We start from the raw sequence: 24834 nt of genomic DNA on the forward strand, positions 1-24834 counted from the left end.
GTGCCAACTTTTCTTTCTATGGTATGTCTACAATTCATCTACCCACACCCTCCAACTACATCTTGGGCTTTTGCACCACTGAGCCATTCTAAATGTATTTTGGACAAGATCCTCGCTGGTCAAAGTATCATCACTCATCAGTTATTTAAATGCCATTTTCTCCTCCAGCCGTTTCAGAATTTCCTGAAAACTTACATGGCCAGCACTAAAACCTGGCAATGTGCTTACCTCTAGCATTTACCATATGCCTTTTTGCTAGTGTTACACAATGCTAACACCTGCTTTGGGCCATAAATCAGAGGAGTTTGGGAGATAGCAATATAAAGGTTGACATTTACCAGGTAAGGTTTTAAGTATTTAACGTTTGTTAACACTTTTAATCTTCACAACAAACGCTATGAGATAAATTCTATCATGTTTTGCAGATTAGGAAAATGAAGTGCCTACAATCACACACACACATGAACTCCGCTGAGTGTTACAGGGTGGGTACCCTGCAGAACCTGGATTCAAACCAAGACAGCACTTAGCTGAACTGAAGGTTGAACTGCAAATGCAAAGAATGATTACAAGGGATACATATGCTCCACTCCCCAACAAGCTGCGAGATCTCTAGTACTAACTCCAAAGCATCTCCGTTTCTAGACACATACCCAGCCCATGACATTCTTCGGAGCGTGGGGTCTGACGGATTAAGGCTTGGGGGACCTGCGTCTTTCTCTCCAGTCTCAACAAACTGCCCACTCCTTTCCCAAAATTACGCCTGTAGGGCGGCCCTTGAGGATCAGTGCGCTCCAGGGTTCTCTGATGCCCTGCCAGAGTGGCGAGCACAGAAGGCGGTGGAGGAATGCAGAAGAGACTGTGGAAGGGCGCGGCGGCCGCGCAGGGGGCAGGATGTGGAGACGCCGGGAGACACCAAGAAGAACGCGTTTTCCCGGCCCGCACGTAACAGAGCCGGGAGCCTGGCTCGCAGGGCTTCGTCACTGGGGCAGCCGGTAACGCGGAGCCCAGCTTTCCTCTGAAGCCAGGCGAGGACGTCCTCTGAAACGGCAGGGACACGCGGGCCTGTGAGAATAGCGCTGATACCAGCCATGCAAGGCTACAACCCAAAACCTGGGGAGGTACCGCCGAAATTCCGGAAGAGCACCCAACCATCAAAGCTGCTGGACCCGCCCCGCCAGCTAGAAAGCGCCCAACGCACAGGCGCTCCAGAGGGCGGGGAACAGACTGACGGAGCACAGAACCGGAAGTGTCTCACGCCGGAACTGCCTGGAGGTCCCGCCCCCAGAAGAAGCGTCGGTTGCTGGGCAACCGGTGCCGGCGCCGCCTGCTGGTTCTGGGCTCCTTGGAGCCAGCGGGCTGTGGCTCCCACCTACAGCTCTGACAGCCTCCATTCCTCTCGGTCTCTTTGCGTGCCGCTTCTCCTCGCGTCACTAAACCCTTGCCCTTGGCACTACTTAACATCTCTACGCCTCCCGCGTTTTCTTAGTGCCCACCTGCAGCAGAGTCAAGCTCCAGCACAGGCGAGGCAGTCTGACCCCGGACCCTGCCTGCCAAAGCATAGCTCTCGAGTCATGGCCACCTACACCTACACCAGCCGACCCCGGGCCCTGCCCTGCCAGCGCCGCCGTTATCGGGACAGCCTGTTGCAGCCGTGAGTGACCAAACCAGCCCGTCCTCTTGCACTCCATTCCGGGGCCAGGTCCTGGCAAAAGTTGCCCGGGCTTTCTCTTGCCTGCACTCTGCCGAAAGAAATTTTCTGCAGTCAATAACTGCTACGGTGCGGAGGGATGAAGCAAGAAGGAGCATGGGTGGCCTCTCTTAGTTCATTTTAGTAATACTGAGTTGCTGGCATGATCCATAACATGTACATAAACCGCCTTATTTCACAAAGTTTGAGTCAACTAATGCTTACTGAGGACTAGCCTCGTATCAGACACTTCACTGGAAGCATTCACAACATTTTCTTAATCCATAGAGCTGCCAACTTGGTTTCACAACTCCATTATGCATATGAGGAACTGAGGCACAAAGGCATCAGACCCAACAAGTACAAATGACAGCCTCATAAAGGTCTTTCCACACTGTGTTTGGGCAGGAATTAGGTTATTCTTCCAAGCATGACCCCAAATTGTGTTTTTACACTGATGAATATTTACAAATGTTCAAACATGTATAGTTAGAAAAGACTGTACACCTTATGGTTCTTTTAAAGTTATTTATGTAAGCCTCAAATTTTGGAATCAGCAGAATTTCACAAGAATGCAAGTTGCATGGAAGGAAGGACTTTGTATCTCATTCACCTAGGACTATGCCTGGTGTGTAGTAAGCACTTAATATCAATTGTCCACGCAGTGACTGAACATCAGAAAGTAATTCTTCATGTTCATTTTACACACTGAATCTAAATTCATAGTTATCCTGTTCTGACAAAGGTTTTTTTGTAAGAGATTTCTAACACTTAAGAGAAAACTGAAAATAGAACATTTAAATTTGAAAAGGGATTATTTATTTTATGAAGGTTCAATTTAAAGAACTCTTTCTAAAAACAATCTTGGTAAAATTAAGTGGTTGCTCACAAATCATTATTATTAAATCATTGTTATTAAATCATTATTATTCAACAAGTTAGAAATGAGAATGCATACTGATTCATTTGGAACAGTTCTTATAAGTAGCTGATTTGTATATTATGTAATTTATTGAGTAATTGATCAGTGCATCAAAGTAATGCAGAAGACAGTAAAATCTCAATTTTAAGAAAGTAGTTGCTTACAGATCTTAATCATAGATATCCTTATGCATAAGGATGATATCCTTCTACAGAATCCTTAGGAATAAAGTATTGAAAAAGTGTCCAGGAGAATATCATTAGCTAAACTTTCTGGTGAATGATTAGAAGACTGTGGCCAAGAAAGTGTGCCTTTGTGTCAATCTGTCTGTATCAGATAAGGTCCTTAGTCATATCCTGTTCAAAATTTTATGTTAAACTAGATCAATCTTTTTAGCCTCTTTTCTACATCCTTACCAGCAATTAGTGTTTAGAGTTGTTCTCTTTTTCTAAAGATTGTTTTTTGTTTGGTTTAAATCTAGCCTCTCCTCTAAATTCCTCATGTGTTCAAAGGTGGGACTTTCAGAAAGTGATTGGATCATGGGGATGCTGTACTCATCCATGGATTAATCCATAGATGAGATTAATCCATACCGCTGAGTATGCTGTAGAGGTAGGGCCTAGTCAGAAGAGGCAGTCATTGGGGACTTGACCTGGAAGAGTATGTATCTCCCTTCTTGGCTCCTCCCTTCATTCTCTGCTTCCTGGCTACCATGATGAGCAGCTTTTCTCTGAAGTAGGCCATTCTGCCGTGCTGTTCGTGCATTTGGGCCTGCTAACTATGGACTGAGCATCTGAAACCAGGAGCCCAAATAAGCGTCTTGGTCTTTCATCCTGTAATTGTGTCCCAGCAACAAGACAGTGTCTAAGACAACTTTGTTTTGTTTTTTGGTTTTGATAAGGTCAAATCAAATTTTCCACATTAAATGTTGCTCCAGCTATGAGGCCAAGAGATTTTTTTTTTTTCAAAGTCAGAAAAAGATAGTTGTAGCTGTAAGCAATAGATGGATGCAGAGACTGTGGATAGAGTCAACAGTTTTTGCTACAACTAGGTGCAGGGATAGGGAAAAAGAAGGAGTCATGGATGACTCCCAGGCTTCTACATTAAGACAACTGTATGATTAGTGGCACTGTTCAATGAAATAGGAAATGTGCCATAAGTTGAAATAGGGGCATGATAATTAAATTTCAGAGTTGCCTTCCAGACATCCTAGTGGGCAGTTGGATATACCTAGAGTTCATGGGAGGGTTCTGAGCTAGAAATAAAATAAAATTGGTGTATGGATCATAACTGAAGCTTTGCAAGCGAATGAGATCATCTTAGGAAAAGACCAGGTGGAGCCTTAAGGGCTCCGCTACTACAAAAGGAGCTACAAAGACTTGACAAAGAGCAGCCAGAGAAGTAGCAAAACACAATCAGAATAAACTGGTGAAGAAAGAAATTAAAATTTAAAAAAGAAAAGAAAAAAGAAGAATATATTTGTATGACAGGGAAATAGAAAAGAGCACTTACATGAAACAGTGCCCTGCGGAGCTGAATACTGCCAAAGGCCAAGTAAAACGAGCAGTGAAGTATATAAGGATGTGGCTTCAATATGTGATAAGCTAGCAACTTATGTACAGTCAGATCATTTCTGATAGAGTGCTGTTATTAGTCTAGGTTGAGGTCTGGCTTTATAGCTATTAATAGGTTATGTTACTAAGAACTTAAAATGAAAATGTCAACTATATATTTGTATTTTTTACCATTGATCATTCTGATCCCTGAAATTAGAATTTTATTAATAGTTTAAACAGTACCTTTTAAACATTTGGATTTAAAGAACAATGAGAAATTTGACTTATTTTATTTTTAAGCCTGATTTTTTTTTTTTGTTTGTAACTTTTCAATCCTCAAATTAAGCTTTCTTTTCAGTCCTTTAGGTTTGGTTCCTTTTCAGACGGCCCATTTTCACATTTCTTAAGTGAAATAAGATTTCAGATTTACAGCATAAGTCCAGCTCTGCCACTTACTAGCAAGATGACTTTGAGTCCCTTTCCTCTTGTGTCAAATAAGAATTATAGTTCCCAAATCAAAGCTTGTTGTGAGCAATAAATAAAGCAATATACATGAAAGAGCCGGACATACAGTAAGCATTGCACAAACGGTAGCTATTTGTCTCCTTGTTTTATGGACCGCACTAAAACAGAAATCTATTCTCTTATAAATAATTTATGTTAATCCAAATCATATTAGAAATGAGTTTTCTTCAGAGATACCATAGATAAAATATTTACTTAGCACTTGCTGTTTTCCAGAGAGGAAGAACCTGTGCGTTATGGAAACATAATGTATGACAGACGAGTGATCCGAGGCAACACATATGCGCTACAGACAGGGCTGCTGGTAAGCACATTTTGAGTAGTCTAACACGGAGCTCTCTCACTGTCCATGGGCAAGCATCAGTTTGTGTATTTGTGTCTATTTCGGAGCCACTGAAGACTAAAAAATCAATAAAATGAAATAAAACTGAATTACTAGGAAAACTGAATTTTCATGAAAGATATGCAGGAAGGGTAAATGTATCTCAGTGGTGTAGTGCTTACATAGCATCCACAAGGTCCTGGGTTTAATCCCCAGCACCATAGAGGGGAGGGAAATAAACAAATATGTGTGTGTGTGTGTGTGTGTGTGTGTGTGTGTGTGTGTGTTCTCCAGTGTGCTTGCCAAAAGCTCAAGAGAGGGAGGTATTATTTAATAAGCATACAGTTTCAGCTCTGGAGTGGATGGTGATGACGTTTATAGAACAATGTCAATGCCACTGAATTGTATATTTAAAAGTAATTAAAGTAATAAGCTTTACATTATGTATATTTTATCATACTTGAAAATAATAACTTTAAAAGCCCTAATTCTTTATTAAACTCAAGAGAACTCTAGCAAATTGCTCTAAAAATTTCTAGACTTTTACTGTCAATTTCTGTAGTTGTTATAGACCGATTTAAATATTCTATAAACATAGGTAGTCTGAGGACCATACTTTGGGTAGAACTGTCTACTGCATTTAGGTTTGTTTAGCTGTGTCACACTCTAATACTATTATCATTTCATCAAAAAGTCTGAGTTATGCTTAATTCAATCAGTACATATTTACTGGGATTTTGGTCCTGTACTGGGTACCTAGGATACAGCAATGACTAAGACATGGTATCAGATTACAGTAGTAATTTCTTGGCACGGAAATGAGATATAGTTAACCTATAAGCAGTATGTGACATGTATAAGTACCTAGCACATAATTGTTTTATGTGGAGTGTTAGTCTAAAGCCGTAACTCTCATAGCTGTCTCTGCATCAGAATCGCTGGGAAAAGTTATTAAAAACATATAGGCTTCAGCCCTTCTCTGCATCTCCTGCATTAGAACCTATAGGGGTAGGACACAGGAATATGAACTTTTAATAAACATCTCTAGACAATTCTGCTACAACCAGATCAGGGTCAGCATAAATATGTGATCTGGATATATATTTCAGCAATTTCTTTTATCTGTACTGACACACATAAACCAAAAGTGGAAAAAGGGATCATCTTTGGTTTTTTCAGTGGATTAATCAGCACTTTACCTTAAAAGTCTGCCCTGAGATTCCACTTTCATACAAGTAGGAATTCACACATTCCTTTTCCCTTACAGCTTAAAAAAAGGGAGGTACAATAACAGAACAAACATAAGACTTGTAAAGTACAGAGAAGAAAGCAGACTAGCTAGGAACTTTGGAACTTGAGGAATGGCACATTCCTCACTTGAGGAATGAGTCCCTGGGTTTTGTTTTTGCCTCCTTCCTAGAGCCTGCTTCCTCTCACCAAGGACTAGGAAAGGGGCAATCTTACAGACCAGAAAAATACTTTTGATAACACAACCCCCAGCCAAACAATAATAGAAAAACGAGCCACTCCTCCCTATGGTACCAATGAGGCTAAGAGGAAGTGCACTTCCGTCCCCACATGGCAACAAGACAGTGCAAATCAGCACTTTGCCCCTTGAGGTGGCATCAACAAGGGTGGAGCAGGAAGCTGACCTATGCTCACCCAAAGGCAATGAAGTAGTGAGAAATGGCATGAGCCCTTTGTGTGGTGGTGTCAGCAGAAGCCAAAGATGAATTTTCTGTTCTGTCTGATAGGGACAAGGAGAATCAAGGTTAGATGAGATAGTGCTTGGTCAGTGCCTTGATCCTCTCAGAGAAAAAACAGATGAGAGAGAGAGAAAGAGGGTAGGGGAGACACAGCCAATCTTAGGGAGTTAAAGAGTAATAAAGGATCTGCATTCACATTATTGGAATCCCAGAAGGACAAGAGAAACAGTATGGGATGGAAAAAATATTTGAAGAAATACTGCCTGAAAACTTCACAAATGTAGTGAAAGATCTACATGTTCAAGAAGCTAAGTGAACCCAAAGATAAATCCAAAAAAAGGCGTTATAAAGCCACATCAGAGTTAAACTTCAAAAAACTAAAATCAAAAAACCTTGAAAGGAACTGGATAGAAATTGTAAGAAATGGTGTGAGGCAGAGACCAGCCAAGACCACCAGGCTTATGTAAAGGCAACTTGGTGTGGAATCTGTTGTGCCTGGTTGCAGGTAGACAGAGGGTAAAAAGGTCGTCTATAGGGAACAAAGAGGAGTGGGCCTTTTTATAGGGCTTGAAAGAAGGCAAGGATAGCAGGTGGGAAGATCTTATTAAACATTAGGGGTCCAAAGTTCTGTAAATTCCCAGTGCCTCGGTGGGCAAAGTCCTCGGAGCATCTGATGCAAGTGTTTGGGTGTCTTCAGATGGCCCAGTGCTTGGAAGATTCCATGATCCATCTTATCTCTTTTTACAACACCCTCTATTTATCTAGGGCAGCCCCATTGCTGAGCTGAGTCTCCACTGAGAACAATGCCTCTGCTGGCAAACAGGTTGGGTGCTGGGAGTGTCATGCCCAAATTGAGCCTGACAGAAATAACATGTTAACTGAGGAAAACCAATGATTTGAGTGACAGTGGATTTCTTGCCTGAAACATGAGGCCAGTCCTAAAAGCAAAAGACTATCAAACTGTAATTCTAACCCAGTGGAATGCGGCATTGGAAACTATGTCCAGGGTGACTGAGCCTGGCTTCCAGTATAAGGAAGTTAAACTTATATTTAGAGCTGCATAAGGGAACATAAAGTCATAGGCACTCACTATACCCACAGAAAGGTAGGAAAAAGGAAACAAATGAAAAAGAAAAAACAGAAAACAAAAAATGGCAGACTAAGCCCTAACATATCAGTAATTAAATGCAAATAGGTTCTAGCAAGACTGACAAAAAGAAAGAAGACGTAAATTAAAATAACAGGAATGAAGGGCCAGGCCTGGTGGTGCCTGTAATCCCAGCACTCGGGAGGCTGAGGCAAGAGGATCGTTGCAAGTTCAAGACCAGCCTGGGCTACAAAGTGAGCACAAGGCCCGCCTCAACTGCATAGCAAGACCCTGTCTCAAAAAGGAAAAAAAAAAGGAATGAATATCGGGATATAACTATAGATTCTGTCACCAGTCAAATGTGAAAAGGATAATGCAGTACTGCTAAAGAGACAGATGAAACCAAAAGTTCTTTTTTACTGCTGTCCACTGTCACACCAAACACAAATATTTCCCCTCTGTGACCCCAGAGGGTTTTCCCCTACACATCAACCAAGTAATTCTCCAGCTTATTTAGTGGACTTCCACTAAATATCCTCTAATTCCATTCAATTCTTAAACTATCTATCTGGAGATAACAGCAGATCCCACAGGTTAGGGTCTCAGTCCCACAAAACTACCTCCTCCACTTAAAATGCCAGTCGCAAGCACGGGTTGTGATCAATACTTCTGACCAAGTAGTATGTTAGGGTTCCCATGATGCCCTGCTTGGTGTCATTTAATTTGTTAGAGTCACTCAGAACTCAAGGGAACACTTTCTCACATTTTCCAGGACATTATAAAGTATATTACAGAGGCTATGGATGGAAGAGATACACAGATCAAGGTGTATGGCAAGGGGTGCTGAGCTCTATGTGCCACCCTCCAGGTACCTCCACCCATTCAGCTATCAATAAACCCATCTGAACCTGACCTTTTGTTTTGTATGGAGGCATCATTAGGTAGGCATGACTGACTGATTCAACTTAATCTTCAGCCCCTCTCTCTATCTCAAGAGGTTGAAGGGTAACACTGAAGGAATCCACCCTCTAATCATGCCTTGGTCCTTTGGGTAACCAGTCCCCACCCTGAAGTTGGACCCATAGCCACCAGTCATCTCATTAGCATCCAAAAGACAGTCATGTACGTCTGGAAATTCCAAGGGTTTTAGAAGTTATGTGCCAAGAAATGAAGATAAAGACCACCTATGTTTTATAATAAATCTCAATATCATAAATGTAAACAAATAAATCTACAATGTAAATTCAACAACATAAATTAAAAGGGCCAATTCTTCAAACTACGAACTTATCAGATTTACCTAATATAAAACAGAAGTTCTAAATAGTCCTATAACTATTAAAGAATCTGAATTTCTAATTTAAAAGCTTCTAAAAACCTTCAGACTGAGATCATTTCACAGGAGAATTCTACCAAGCACTTAAGGAAGAATTAGCACCAGTTCTATACAATCTCTTTCAAAAAATAATAGCAGCACTTCCAAATTGATTTTTAAAGCCAGCATTATTACTGTGATACCCTAATCAAACAAAGACAATACAATACAAAGAAAAAAACTTGGACCAAAATCTCTCCTGAACTTACATGCAAAAATCCACAATAAAATTTTAGCAAACAGAATCCAGCAATAAATAAAAAGTTATATACCATGACCAAGTGGAATTTTTTACAGGAATGCAATAATATTCCAATATTTGTAAGTCAGTGTAATCAACCTGTAGTTAAAGAAAAAGAATCCCGTAATCACATTTATTGATCCAGAAAAAGATTGAATTGAATTCAACACTCATTTATGATAAACATAGCAAATTTACAATTGAGTGAACTTCCCTCAACTTGATGAATACTTCCCTACAACTAATATCGTAGTGAGGTGAAGCTGACTGCTTTTTTCCTAATACTGGGAACAAGGGAAGGATAACTGCTTTCACACTCTTGTTCAACACAGTGCTAGAAGTTCTAGTTAGTGCTAGAACCAAACTTAGAAAGGAAGAAGTAAAACTGTTGCTAATTCCAAGTGATGATTATCTACATAGAAAATCCCAAGGAATCCACAAAAAAAGATCCACAACTAAAGTTCCAACAACATCACAAGATACAAGATCAACACACAAAAATCAGTAACACTTTATATACTGGAGAGGAGCATAATGAAAAATAAAATTAAAAACATGATACCATTTGCAATCACTGCCAAAAAAACAGAAGTACCTAGGTATAGATCTCACAAAACATGTGTGGAATCAGTAAGATAAAAATTACAAGATTCTGATGAAGAAATCAAAGAAGATGGAGGCTAGTGGATATACCATGTGCACAGGTTAGAAGAGTCACCATATCAAAGAGGCCAATTCCCAAGCTAGGGATACAGCTCAGGGGTAGAGCGCTTGCCTGTCAAGCAAGGGACTGTAGGTTCGTTCCATCTCCAGCACTTTTTCTAGAAAATGTTAATTTTCCCAAAATTTATGTGTAAGTTTGACAAAATTTCTAACAGACTTCCAGAAGATTTATTTAGATCTAGACAGCCTTATTCTTTCTTTCTTTTTGTTTGCACATGCGCATGTGTGTTGCCGGGAATCAAACTCAGGACCTCATGTACACCATTGAACTATACCCTCAGCCCCAGACAGACTTATTCTAAAACTTATATAGAAAATCAAAAGAACTAGAAGAGTTAAAACTGTCTTTAAAAAGAAGAATAAAGTGGGAAGAATCACTCTATCCAATGTTAACACTTTCTATATAGATCTACTTATCAAAACAGGGTGGTTTTGGTAAAGGATGGTCAAAAGGATCAGTGGAACATGGAAATACGCCCAACTAATTATTTTCAAGGGAGTAAAGACAGTCTTGTTGTTCTTTGCACAGTACTCAGGCCTGAACCCAGGACCTTTGCACTGAACCACATCCCCAGCACCTTTCTGTTTTCTATTTTAAGACAGTCTCAGTAAGTTGCCAAGTTGCCCTGTTGGGTTTGAACTTTCAGTCCTTCTGCCACAGCCTCCCACAGTGCTGAGATTGCAGTCATATGTTACCACACCTTGCTAAGGCTGTCTTTCCAACAAAATTAATTGCTGGAACAACTAGACGCATAGGCAGGAAAATTAAACTTTGATCTTAACCTCACACTATATACAAAAATTAATGCCAATGGATCATGGGTTTAAAGATGAAACTATAGAACTTTTAAAATAAAATATAGGAGAAGACGTTCAGAACTCAGGGCCAGGTGAATGTTCTTAGACATGACATTAAAAGTATGATTTATTTTCAAAAAATAATAAATTGCATTTCATCAAAAATAAAACCCTGTGATGCATGAAAAACCTTATAAGATGAAATGACAAGTCCAAATAAATCTGCAAACTGCTTAGCAGCAAAAGCTTATGTCTTTAATATATAAAGAACCCTCAAAACTCAAAAGTAAACAACAAAAAACAAGCCAACTAAAAAATGATCAAATGATGTAAGCAGACATTTCACCCAAATGAGGAGATATTGATTGCAAATATGCACATAAAAAGATGTCCAAAATTAGCCACTGTGAAAGTACAAATTTAAAAATCACAATGATATACTTGCACCTTTTGGCAGAGGGGAGACAAAGGCTCACTATGTAGTCCAGGCTGGCCTCAAACTCATGGCAATCCTCCTTCCTCAGGATTGCTATGATTACAGGCAATGCTTCACCATGGCTAGTTTACACAACTTAAATTTTAAAATAATGGTAGTAGCAAGTACTTAAAAGGATGTAGAGCAACTAGAACTCTCACATATTGCTGATGAGAATGTAAAATAACACATCCGCTCTGGTAATTGTTCAGCAGTTATTTATAAAACTATACATGCACATAACTATTCAGTCTTATACTTGCATTCTTATTTATCCCAGAGAAATGGGAACTTATGTTTATACATAAACCTGCATATATACACTCATAGCATTACAGTAGCCCACAACTAAGAATACATTGTTAGTCAGCTTTTCATAGCTATGACAAAATACTGGAGAAAAAACAGCTAAAAGGAGAAAAGGTTTATTTTGGCTTACAATTTCAAAGGTTTTAGCCCATATTTGGCCGGCTCTGTGGTTGTAGGGTGAAGACAGAACGTCATGGTGGCAGGAGTGTGTAGCAGAGGACCTACTCATCTCACAACAGTCAGGAAGCAAAGGGAGAAAGCACCAGAGAGTAAGGGGCAGGGGACAGGATAATAGTCCACAAGGGAATGTCCCTGAGACACATTCCCTTCAACTGGGGCCCACCTCCTAAACTTCTGTCAACTCCCAATAATGCAACCAGATTACAGACTCATCAGTGAATTAATCCACTGATAAAGTTAGAGTCCTCTTGAGGACACTAACACTTTCCCAAATTCCACCTCTGAACACATGAGCTTTTGAGCGACAGTTTAGATCCAAACCATAACACACACCCTCATCATTCTTCAAAGGATAAATGATGAACAAACTGGTGTGCCCAGACAATCAACTACCACTTAGTACATATGAAAAAAAAAAAAAACCCACAACTGAACAACTCAGATTGAGAAAGCCAATCTCACCAGGCATGGTGCCAACATGCTTATAATCCTAGCATTCAGAAGGTTGAGGCAGCAGAGTTGCCACAAAGTCAAGGCCAGCCTGGGCTGCACAGTGAGTTCAAGGCCAGCCTGACTTATGTAGCAAAACCTTGCCTCAAAAAAAAAAATTGTTTTAATAAAAAGCCTATCTAAAAAGATTACATGCTTCATGATTCCTTGTCTATAATGTCCCTGCCCAAAGAAAGCTATTATTTCAAAATAGCTGGTAGAAGGATTTGACTGTTCCCAACACAAAAAGGTAGATACACCAATTACTCTGATCTGATGATTACAAGTTATATAAATGTATTGCTACGTCACACTGTCCTCCGCAAATATGTCCAATTACTATGTGTCAACTGAAAATAAAAATATATTTTTAATAACTGTAAAGATGGAGAACATAATACTGGCTGCCAAGGGGGCACAGGTGGGAGTGGGACTTGGAAGCAAAAACAGGAGATCTGAGGGAGCATCTCTGCGGTGATGGGCCAGGTCTATCTCATGACTGTGGGCATAATTTCATGAGTCAGCATCAAGGTAAAATCACATAAGCCACAAACAGAGACACCGACACTAATCGATAAAGGTTATGGTTGTGAAAATCAAATGAGCTCTGTTAACAGTATTTTTCCCCTGTTTACTGCCTTACTTTGGTATTGTGCTATATTAGATAACATGTCAGCATTAGGGGAGGTGTATGAAAGGCACACAAGACTAACTCTACTATTTTTTTGATCTCTTATGAGTTATTCCAAAAGAGAACTTTTTTAAAAAGTATTGTGACTAGACCATGAAACAGTTTGGTTGGGCAATATATTTCTAAAATGAACTTCTTGCTTTTAACACCCTACTCTTCTGAGAGCTGAGATTTGTAATTCTATGAAGAAATAGATGTGGAAATAAAGACAGTATTAATAAAAGTATAGAATAAATACACAAAGGAAAAAGTCTTCACTGAATGATCTCAAATTGATAATAATAATTGTATTAGACTAATTGAATTACAGGCAGTTCTTTTTCTTTTTTGTCATGTGGTTTTACTATTTTAAAATGAAAGGATATGATAATGAGGTAGCAAAAGAATTGCTTTATATCAAATATTGTGTTAAGCTCCTTACCTTGTCTTCTGATTTGTTTCTTATAACCAAAACCTTAGGTAGATTTAGTATTCTCATAGTGCAGATGAGAAAACTATCTAAAATAACTTTGGTTGTTACTTGAAGTTTTACTGATTGTTATGTTTTGTGTCTGGATGTCCCCCCAAAGCCTCATGCAGTCATGGACGCAGGCTTCTAGATTTTATGATTCATTGATGGTACAGTATTGGAATTATGGATGTGAGTGCTACACCTACCCTGAGGTAGTTAGTTTGCATACAGTGTAAGGAAGGAAAAAATCCTGCTTGCTCCCCACTCCTCCCTTGTGCTCTTGTTGCTTTTGCTGTCTTTCACCGCCATGAACAGTTGCCCTCTGCCATGTGCCACCCTACCTTGGAGCCAGCCAAGTATGGACTGAAGCCTCCACAGACTGTGAGCTAAATAAACCTTTACTTTCTTAATTCTGGGTGTCAGGTATTTTGTCTCAGTAACAAGAGAAAAGTAACCAAGACACTAATCCTAGTAATTAATAAGTTGAGAAGTTGGAATTTGAACTTCAGACATAGGTGCTCTCATTTACTCTGTATACTGTAAACATGCAGAAAAGTTTATGGTAGATAATATTAGAGTGATAATATAAAGCATGTATGGTATCACACAGCTTCAGAAAACACTGCATTTAAGTGGTATGGGATCATAGGTAATTTTCTGATTTTAAAAAATGTTAATGTTACTACATTGTCATTTCAATTAAAATGAGTTTAAAATTCTAATTTTAAATGTTTATCCATGTGAAATATTTTCACATATCCCTTCTTAATTTACCTTGAGATAAGATAAACAAACTGTAGAGAATGATTACAAAATAAGATACAGGTATAAAAGAAGAACCTCCAAGTGCTGCAAAACTGCTGTGAACAATTAAGTTTACAACCACTTTGTCAGCTTATTTTTTACACTTGGAGAGGCTTCTTTTTGAAGACATTTTCTTTGTGAGCTAACACATTTTTAAGAAAATTCTGTTAAAATTAAATTCAAATTTTAAAAATCCTACTTTTCAATTTCTTAAGTATTCATTAGAGTCTATTGTTACAGAGTAGTCATATCAGTTTTACTAGGAACTGAAGGATTTAGTGGTAATGCTTGAGTGAGGAAAACATGTATTAATTAGATAGGATTCTGTAATTAGATAGGATTACTCCTGTTACAGGCATACTTGAAGTAACTTCTATGCTTTGTCAGACACCTGCATATTACCTGACAAAGTTCCAATAAAATTTTAACCATCAAGTCACTGACAATCAAGAAGCATTCTTATAACATACGCTTTACTGTTGTCCAGCCCTCACTGTGGAATGGCAGTTCTTACATATTTTGAGAAATATGCTCTGACTGTTAGAAGCCTTTTCTGTCCCTCTCAGCCTGGGCAGCCTGATCCTGTAGAGGTGCAGAGACAGCAGCAGGTTAAGAAGAGGACTCTTGCCAAAAAACGAGCTCAAGAGCAGCTCAGATCGTGGACACCAGAACCCGTAGAAGGCAGGAAGCATGTGGACGTGCAGACAGGTGATTTTGCTGTTGCCGTGTGCCTCCTTGACTTACATAGTTGTCTGTGCCTGTTCCTTTGTAATAAGCATTTATGTTACTTAGTATCTGTAGTGTTCTCCAGTCCTTCTCAGTCACACAACAGGGAAGTCCATTCCTTAAACAAACACACAAGATGTATATTATTATTATTATATTGCATATGGCTAGAAGTATGGGCTGGGATTAAAATAAGAGTTTTATGACCAAATTAATTCTTTCTTTACCTTTTTCACATATACTATTTCAAACCAGGATTGTTTGTTACAGCCCAGTATGAATCAGTGTTCTTTTCTTTTTTCAATTTTTATTACCACATGTTGGTGGTATGTAAGTTTACAGTCATTTTAGGGACTAGGTATATGTACTTAAGGTGTCATAATTCTTTTTATTCCCCTCCCTCTCCATCCCTCCCCCACCATCTCTAGATTCCTTTCCCATTTGCAAAAGATCAATCTCCCTGTTTCCTGTTGTTTTTTTATTTTTTTAATTATTTATGCTTTAGGCTTATCATATAAGAGAAGTTATCTGCTATTTAAGCTTGTATGTCTGATTTATTTCACTTAACATTACAGTCTCAAGGTACATCCATTTTCCTACAAATTACTCAAATTCACCCTTCTTTGTGGCAGAGTATTACTCCATTATATATAAATACCACATTTCCTTTGTCCATTCATTTGTTAATGGAAAGATAGGCTGCTTACAAGGTTTACCTATTATGAATTATGCTGCTGTAAACATGGATGTTATGACTTATCTAGATGTCCCCCCAAAGCCTCAGGAAGTCATAGGTGGGGCTTTTTGGAGGTGGCTGGATCTAGGGTATGTGATGCTGGTATCACGGATGTGATGTTGGGATTGATTCACCAGTGCTAGGATTAAGAGTGTGAGTGCTACCTGCCCTAACAGTAGCCTGGATATGATATAGGGGACAAAAAGATCTGCTGTGTTCATTGCTGGTCATTTGTTGCTTGCTGCTTGGTGCCTGCTGCCTGCCTGCTTCGCAGTGCCCCTTTGCAGTGCCCCTCTCCATGCCACCCTGCCCTGGAGCCAGTCAATTATGAACTGAAACATCTATAAACTGTGCACTAAATAAGCCTTTCCCCTTTAACTTTGGGTGTTGAGTATTTTGTTTCTGCAACAAGAAAAGTAACTAAGACAACGGGTATGCATGTATCACTGCAGTATGATGACTTTAACTCTTTTGAGGAGATACATAACTAAGTCAAGTGAAATTTCTAGTTTTAATGTTTTGAGGAATCTCCATACTGAGTTCCCTGGTGTTGTACAAATTTAGATTCCCATCGACAGTGTAGAAGGATGGTGCCTTTTTGTTTTCCTTTTTCTTTTTCTTTTTCTTTTTTCTTTCTTTTTCAAGACTAGGAAGAAGCTATTGGAAGGAAGAAAAGCTTGTCTAAGAGAACAAAGGGGGCCTGGAAAGTGGGCTGTGCAGGTCCTTTTTCCCTGTTTCCTCAAATCAGTCTTCTTTTCATTGAGACTTCTAGGAGAGAAGAGCAGTGTATTTCTGTTTTGGCATTTTATTTGTCTTTTGAAAGGAGTAAGCTCTCTCATATCCAAGTCGTCTGCCTTTCACACAAGCCTTTTTTGTGCTCTTCACTTTGTGTGGTCTCCAGGGCCACACAGGTCCTCCTGAGGCAGGTGCCAGGACTTTCTCCTTGTCTCACTGTTATCAGTTGTTGAGACTTACCTGGACCTATAGGTTCCAGCTGTGTTGTTGACAGAATTCTTGGTAATCTGACAATTCTTGGTGTTTCCCTTTGACTAATGTAACTTCTTAAGATTCACCTTGTACACTGCCAAGATCATGAGCCAATTCATCAGGGTTATTTTTGTAGTAAAATGAAGAGAATCATTCTTTGGTTTATACTATCAGAATATTAAGTGATACAAGAGTCACTTTTTGCTTGGGCATCTCCTCAGAGATTATACCAGGTCCTTTGCTTCTGTAGCTTCTCTATTCTGGCAAAGATTCCATACCACAAGTAATTGTAATCCTTTTTATACGTGGAGAGACTGAGGCCCAGAGAGGATGTATCTTGGCTAAGTCCTGCACTTGACATCCGACTCCGGAATGCCTGTGCATCATAGGATACCACATCAGCCCCGCTTCTGATAAGTCATTCTTAACATGAGATTTGTTTCACATCACTGTTTATAATCTGTAGAATAATATTGTCATGTGCTGCATGAATTTTTTAAATAATCCAGGAGTTTTCAAATCTTTATACATTTACTCTCTTATTACTCAGTCACATATAGGTATCATTAATTTGTCATTCCCTATTACACTTTGAATCTTATGTACACACTGATGGTCTCATGTTCTTCTTTGAAAACTTGTTTGAAGTTCTACCAGGGGAGCACATCTACGCTATACCCTTGACTGAAGAAATGGTCCTCCTCTATCAGGGGTGGTCACCCTCTTCCACTGAGCTCACAGCTTCACACTTCAGCAGGGACACACATGGACTGGTGAGGGAGGAGTGCAATACTCGCCTAGCCAGTCAGATCAGCCAGATCAACCCTGGCCGTCAATGGGATGACAGATGTCACAGCCAGACCACCCTCACATCATCATGTTATTCTTTATTCCAGTTTCCTACTGTGAATTTCAGTAATTTCTAGACATTTAGTAAATTTTCTACCCTGACTGACTCTACAATCTTCCAAATCTCTTAAGTCATCACTCAGTATATGAAGTGCACCTTATTCAAACACTGTTATTGGGTTTATCTTCTGATTCATTTAATTCTCTTAGAAAGAGCTGAAATTTCAATACAAGTATGTTTGAAGTAGACCAGAATGTCAAACTAAGTGTCTGTGTTATTATTCTTAGAATTATATCTTGAAGAAATTTCTGACCGTGTAATAGAAGTTGATATGGAATGCCAAACAGATGCGTTTCTGGACAGACCACCAACACCACTTTTTATTCCTGCCAAAACTAGCAAAGATATGGCCACTGAAATACTAGAAGGAGAGGTAAGTACACTCCTGTGATTTCCTTCTATCTTTATAAATGAGGTAAAATTGGGTTTAGGTAAAGCTTACTATAGGCATGAAGCACTTCACAATCAGAAAGATTCTAGTTTTGGGCTTTTTTGCTAAATGTTACTTTAATAGTTTTATCCTCTAGTATCTAAAAATGTTTTTAAATAACCTGTTCTGATATTTCCTCTTTGCTTGCCAAAAATAAATTATTAGAAATAGTTGTAGAATATTTCTAAATTTTATATATTTGGTTAATATATGTACATAAAATAGATTCGTACAGTATAAGGGAGGATAATATATCTGGCATAAGAGACTCCAGTCTTGGTTGTTTACAGGTTACATAACTTTTATGAAGACACTACTTCTATTTTTAAAATCTGAATTATATTTTCCTATCAATGTGGAATGCATCACAAGTTCACTAAATTAAAAAAATGCATTGATTACATGCATAATGACCTAAGTGAGATTTATAATTTGAAGGAACTTAGAAGAATGGTCATTTAAATTAGGGAATAAAATAAGTCTTCAGAAGCTACATAGAAGGACATATTTATCTCTAAATCCTAGACATGAGTCACTTAAAATATCTATTATATATATGTGGTACTGGGGCTTGAACTGAAGTACAATCTACCACTGAGCTACATCCCCAGCCTTTTATTCTTCCTTTTTTTCTTTCTGTTTTGTTTTGTTTTGTCTTGTTTTTGTTTTTGTTTCGTTTTGGTTTTGTGAGGCAGGGTCTCACTGAGTTGCCCAGGCTGGCCCTAAGCTTGAGATTCTCTTTCCTCAGCCTTGTAAGTAGCTGGGGTTACAAGTGTACTCTACCATACCCAGCTAAAATATTCATTATTCTTCCTTAGTTCATCACACTATTATTTTTAAAACAGCCTGTAAAAAATCAAGCAGGAAAGGCGAGAATAAGACAAGAATATTTTCCTTTCGTTTTAAAGTTTCATCTTAAAACTGTTGCATATCAAAGTTCATGTTAATGAATACGTGGGGTTTTTTCATAGCTTTGACTTAATAGATTTTGCTTATCAATAAAATGCTGTTTTGGTACCTTGTTTTGAGAATTAGAAACCACACAAGGTGCCAGCTCAGTGTTTGTTACATAGACAGCAATATTTTGATACCGTTATTGCTATTCCCCTCCCACTTCCCTCCTCTTCAGACTCCCCCTCCCCTTCTCCTTCTGCTTCTCCTCCTCCTCCTTCTCCTTCTCTTTCTTCCCCCACCTCCTCCTCCACCTTACCTTCTCTTTCTTTTTTTTCTTCTTTTTTGTAATACCAACGATTAAACTCAGAGCCTTGCCCTGAGTCACAGCCCCATCCTTTTTCCTTTTCATTCTTTATTTTGACACAGTGTCTCACTATGTTCCCCAGACTAACCATGAATTTGTAATCCTCTTGCCTCAGCCTCCTCAGTAACTAGAATTACGATGTTATTTCTATTCTTTATAGTTTCGCATCTAGTTCATTATTAAAATGCTACTTTCTCTTGTGTGTTTAGCTCTTTGATTTTGATCTCGAAGTTAAACCAATGCTAGAAGTTTTGGTGGGCAAGACAATTGAGCAGTCCTTACTAGAAGTGATGGAAGAAGAAGAGCTGGCCAACCTGCAGGCCAGTCAGTATGCCTATGAAGAAATGCGCAATGTTGAGTTGGCTGAAGTCCAGCGACTGGAAGAGCAAAAGAGACGACACCAAGAAGAAAAAGTACTGATTCTGTGAATTCTATTTTTCTTTCTTAGGCAGTCTTGTGTTGTTGTTGTGTTGTTGTTGTCCTTGGGATTGAACCCCAATGACTCTCACATGCTAGTTACTTCCTCTACCACTAAGCCACATCCTTTACCCTCTTAGTCTTTTGGATACTTTATATATACTGTGTTCAGAGTTACATATGGTGTGTGATAAAACTAAAGCTCTTTGAAAATCTGCTAGAAAAAAACCTTTAGTATTTGTTGCTCAGATCTCTCATTTAGATTATAGATATTTCATGGATTGACTGACATTTTTTAAATTTCAGTTTACATAGAATGTATCTAGGTTGAGTTTCTACATGACCTGTGTCCCAATTGAAAGATACTCTTAAATATGGGGCATCATAGAGAAAGAACTCTACTGATGAGCCATAATTGAGTGGCAGAAAGATGAAAGGAAGGAAAAAGTGGAATGTACTGGGGCTTTCTGGGCATTAAGAAGCTGAGGATTGGGATGGAACTCTGTCTGTTTTTCAGTGGTCAGACCCTTCTCTCTACCCTTAAAAGCACTTCAGAACTACTTGAGTCCTTACCCAGTATTTTTCAGATTATAGGTTTTACAAACCTTCAAAAACAAAGTTTTATGACTCAGGTTTTTAAAAAAATATTCCAATAGCTTGCAGTTAGGAAACTCCAGACTCAATAATCTTCATGGGCTTTCTGGTTCTAACAATGACTGTCATCCTCTGTTGTTCACCAAATGAATAAATTAGAAAGTAGTACCTGCTTGCCTAAAACCCAGCTAAAATTATCTCCCAAAGGCCCAACTTACTAATGAAGCATAGCTTGTTTGTTAGGAAAACCTATTTAATCAACTGCACTTCAAGTTTTATTCCAGAATGAGCAATCGTGTAAAGAGCATAGGGCTTATGGTAAGGACTGTGCAAATCTAAGACTTCATTTACAAGTATAAAATAAAGACTTACCAAAAAAGCTTTACTGAAATAATCAGTGAAATCTTTATCAGAAAGTGTTTATTTACCACTAGAAAATACATTACGGGAAAAAAGAAAAATATAAATGTCCTAGATTTATATTTGCTTTAAACTTTGAAAATAGATACAATTAGAATATATAGTAATGCTTCTGTTTCTACATGGGAGTAAAGAAGATTGTTCTTTAGCTTTAGTTAGTCAAAAGGAACCAGCAACAAAAAATAAGCTTAATATTCAGATAAGCTTCATTTCAGCTTTATGAATTCAAAAAGTTATAACTGAATTAGTTCATTGCCTTAAATTCTTTAATTGAAGATGTCTAAACAGGTATAATTTTCATATCAGTATTAAGTTATGATAATACTAATGAAAAATACACATATCATTATGCTTTTGATAGCACTCAGTCAAGCATATATATTTTGAAATTACTTTCCTTGAAAATGGGTCAGAAATGAGTTTTAATTAAGCACCATTGTTTTGTTTTGCTTTGTTTTGTTTCTTTTTGCAGGGCTGCAATCCAACCCAGGACCTCATACATGCCAGACAAGCACTCTAATCCCCAGCTCAAGCTCCATCTTTTATATCTTTCTGAGTTCAGTACCCAGTAGCTGTTACTCATCAAAATCTTGACAAAAAGCATGCATCCTTAATAGACACCTTGCTGTCCATTTTTTTTTGATAAGTCCAAATATTTTGACTTATGTACTTCCCTAGAGTCAGTACCTGAGGAGAGTGTGCTACCTGAGTAACCATCCACGATAATGCTTTTCTCTTGGCAGGAGCGCCGTAAGCGGCAGCAGTGGGAAATAGTACACAAGCAAACGGAGACAGCACATAAGATAGCTGCCTGTGCCTTTGCGCAGCGTTACCTGGCTGACCTTCTGCCATCCGTCTTTAGCAGTCTCAGAGATAGTGGCTACTTTTATGATCCCATTAAAAGAGGTTCGTGGCAATTTTGTTAGATTTACTCTGTTATCGTAAGTGTCCTCTTTTTTTTTTTTTTTTTTTTTTTTTTTTTTTTTTGTTTTTTTGTTTTTTCTCCGGTACCGGGAACCGAACTCACGACCTTGCGCTTGCCAGGTAGGCGCTTTTGCCGCTGAGCTAAATCCCCAGCCCCGTAAGTGTCCTCTTAATGGTTCAAATTTCTTTCATGCTCATCCTGATTTTGAATTAGAAACTTCCTATTTCTGAAACGAAAGTTAATTATATTTAAATAGCTGCTGTTACTAAGAAGAGGTGTATTACAGTATCCTATAAATATGTGCCGTTAAAAAACTAAAATTAAAAATTTCTAAAGAGGTGTGTCATAAAGATCTTGATTTAAAAATGTTAGCATTTCTTCTTTGAGACATACAACGTTGGGTAGGAGAAAGAAATATAGACATTATGTCAAAAACGTAAGATTTGACCCCACCCTCATCATTACCTCCAGTTTCATCATGTGTGAAATGAAATCTTAGAGTATATGGAACTTTGTATAAACAAAGTGCTCTATGTGTAAAAAGCAGGGTGCTTGTGTAATCGTTGTTATAACTCTTTTCTCAGCTGACTTTCTGTTCCAATCTAAAACCCTTTGAGGACAGATGCTGAGATCATTGATCCATTTAATTAGATACTTACACTGTCCCAGGCACTGAGGTAGGCACCCTGGCCTCTGCCTTGATGGAGCACACAACCTGGTAGCCACTTGTTAGCCTCCCCTCAGCCAATCGAGCCATGTGACGGAAAAGAGGTGACGTGTTCTCTCTGCCACCATCCTTACATTAGAAAGCACTTACATCTCCAGGGCTTTGTATCCAAGCTCTGCCTCATTGGCTAATAGTATTTTGGGCCAGGTGTTAGTTATGTAACTCTTGACTGCTTACATACTCAATTCCACACATAGAGGTGAGATTTTAAACAAATGTCATTACTTTACATTTATTTCATACTTTTCAATTTATGTAGTGCTTTTTGTAAGTGATATCATTCGATCCTCCCAGTATCCCTGTGGGGTAGACAGGGCAGGTATAATTCCCATTTTTCAGAAGTAAAAAGTGAAGCACCAAGAATTTAAACCCTTGCTCCCAAATAGTAGAAGTGTTAGTCCAAGCCCACTGTTTTTTTCCTGTGCTACCACCCTGTCTTCTTAGAGTCTAGTTAGGCCTCTTACTGCCAGTCACAGAGATCAGTAACTTTTTTCTGTTGTGGATCATTTAAAATTTTGCAAGTGAAATTCATGCCTGAGACTAAAATATTTATAATAGCAAAAGTAATATTCTATCATACTCTCCCATGTTACCATATTTAAAAATAACAACTACGTACTTTCCCCCAAAAAAAACCTATTTTGGAACTTACCATGTTATACTATAATAGACCATATATTTTTAATCCTTCCACAATAGATTTCTGTTTCCGATGGAGCAGATTTTTCACTAATGGAGATACCTGGTTTCTAACCCTTTTCTAGAAAGCCACTTTCTCACACGCCCTTGGCCTGCATCCAGTCTGCATCGTCTGAACCTCATTGGTTTCCTTTAGTCCCTGGGCCTCTGATGAGGGCATTCTTTGTGCTGGGAATGCTCCGTTTCAGATTTGTATCTTCGTTCTGCTTCCACAGTCTGTTTCAGATTATACTCAGAAGCCAACTCTGACATCCTTGACTCCAAGAAGGGCCTCATAATTTTAAGACTATTTCTACTGCAGTAAAAGAAATTTGACCAGAACATATAGAATATAGCAAACGTTATACTACGTGAGTCTACTTAACATTTTGTATTGGAAAAACAATATAGATGAATCTCTTACATTATGGGCAAAGCACATTCTTCTGGTTTAAAATGATTAATAAAAATGTCTTAGCTGGGCATGGTAGTGCAATCCTATAATCTGATCACTCAAGAGGCTGAGGCAAGAAGACCACTGTGAGTTCAAGGCCAGTCTGAACTATGTAGTGAAGCCATTTCAAAAAAAAAAAAAAAAAAAAGCCCACTTTATTCAGTGTTAGACATGAACAGTTAAAACCCCTTGAACCTATAAGTATATGAAGCAAAATTTAGAAACCCATTTAAAAAAAAAAAAAAAAAAAAAAATGACAGTGAAATTCTTTTTATTACAGATATTGAGATAGGATTTCTTCCATGGCTAATGAATGAAGTTGAAAAAACCATAGAATGCAGCATGATAGGAAGAACAGTGCTTGACAGTAAGTTCTTTCATTTTAAAGTCATCTCTAAACTCTTCACTGGAAGGAATACATTAAAGAAAGATGTTAACTATAAAGTTTTTAACACTTAAGCTTTCAGTACATTAGTTATATTAACAAAGGTATAAATTTTTACCCTCATTTTTATGTTCTATAATTTTATCAATACTAATATCGTCTGTCATTACTTTATAAATGGTATTCCGTTAAAACAGGCCAAGACTATGTCCCATATTCAACTCATCACTATGGAAGTTAAATACGATGACTTTATAAAAGGTTATGGTGTGAGGAAGGGAAGAGGCCTACTGAATGTTTTGTACTCGTCTATAACTTATCTAAAAAATGAAAACTCATAATGATTTTTGCACTTTACAGTGTTGATTCGTGAGGTGGTTGAAAAGAGACTGAATAGTTATGAGCGTAAGGACAGACCTGCACCTTTCAAATGGGAGGATGGGCTTGATATTCCTGCAGCAATGAGAGATCCCACTGCAAACTATGAATTCCAAGAGCCAAGCACATCGCAGGCACAGAGGCCGTTATCAGACACAGACTACCTGCAAACTACGTCTGGTGACAAGGGGCCACCAACCCAACAAAGGAAGCTGATAGAAGACGAAGAGCTCTTGGGGCAGGGTGAAGACTCAGAGATGAGGAGGTCCTTTGAGATGGAAGAACCCGGAGGAGATTCAGACCTGTGAAACCGATCCACAGCCAAGTCAACAACTCACAGTCAGGCACTGGTGCAGGAGGCCCCACAGGCTATAGAAATTGCTCTGTATTTAGTCATCTGACTACGGACTGAGCAAATCAAATGTGATAAAATAATAAAATTAATAAAAAGGACACTTTAATTCA

At 38.5% G+C, this 24834-nt stretch overlaps 1 protein-coding gene across 1 annotated transcript; it reads left to right on the forward strand.

Annotated features, from left to right (window-relative positions):
* The first annotated feature begins 985 nt into the window (after positions 1–985).
* Rsph3 (radial spoke 3 homolog (Chlamydomonas)) lies at positions 986–24834 on the forward strand. The gene is given in 10 exon segments (XM_005415341.2): positions 986–1460; positions 1462–1543; positions 1546–1654; positions 4910–4997; positions 14911–15052; positions 17931–18076; positions 19601–19804; positions 21566–21728; positions 23887–23973; positions 24352–24834. Coding segments are annotated over 10 exon segments (1716 nt in total). The 5' UTR covers positions 986–1091; the 3' UTR covers positions 24678–24834.

This window comes from Chinchilla lanigera, unplaced genomic scaffold (assembly GCF_000276665.1).
Source record: "Chinchilla lanigera isolate Chin_1 unplaced genomic scaffold, ChiLan1.0 scaffold00038, whole genome shotgun sequence".
Taxonomy (NCBI): domain Eukaryota; kingdom Metazoa; phylum Chordata; class Mammalia; order Rodentia; family Chinchillidae; genus Chinchilla; species Chinchilla lanigera.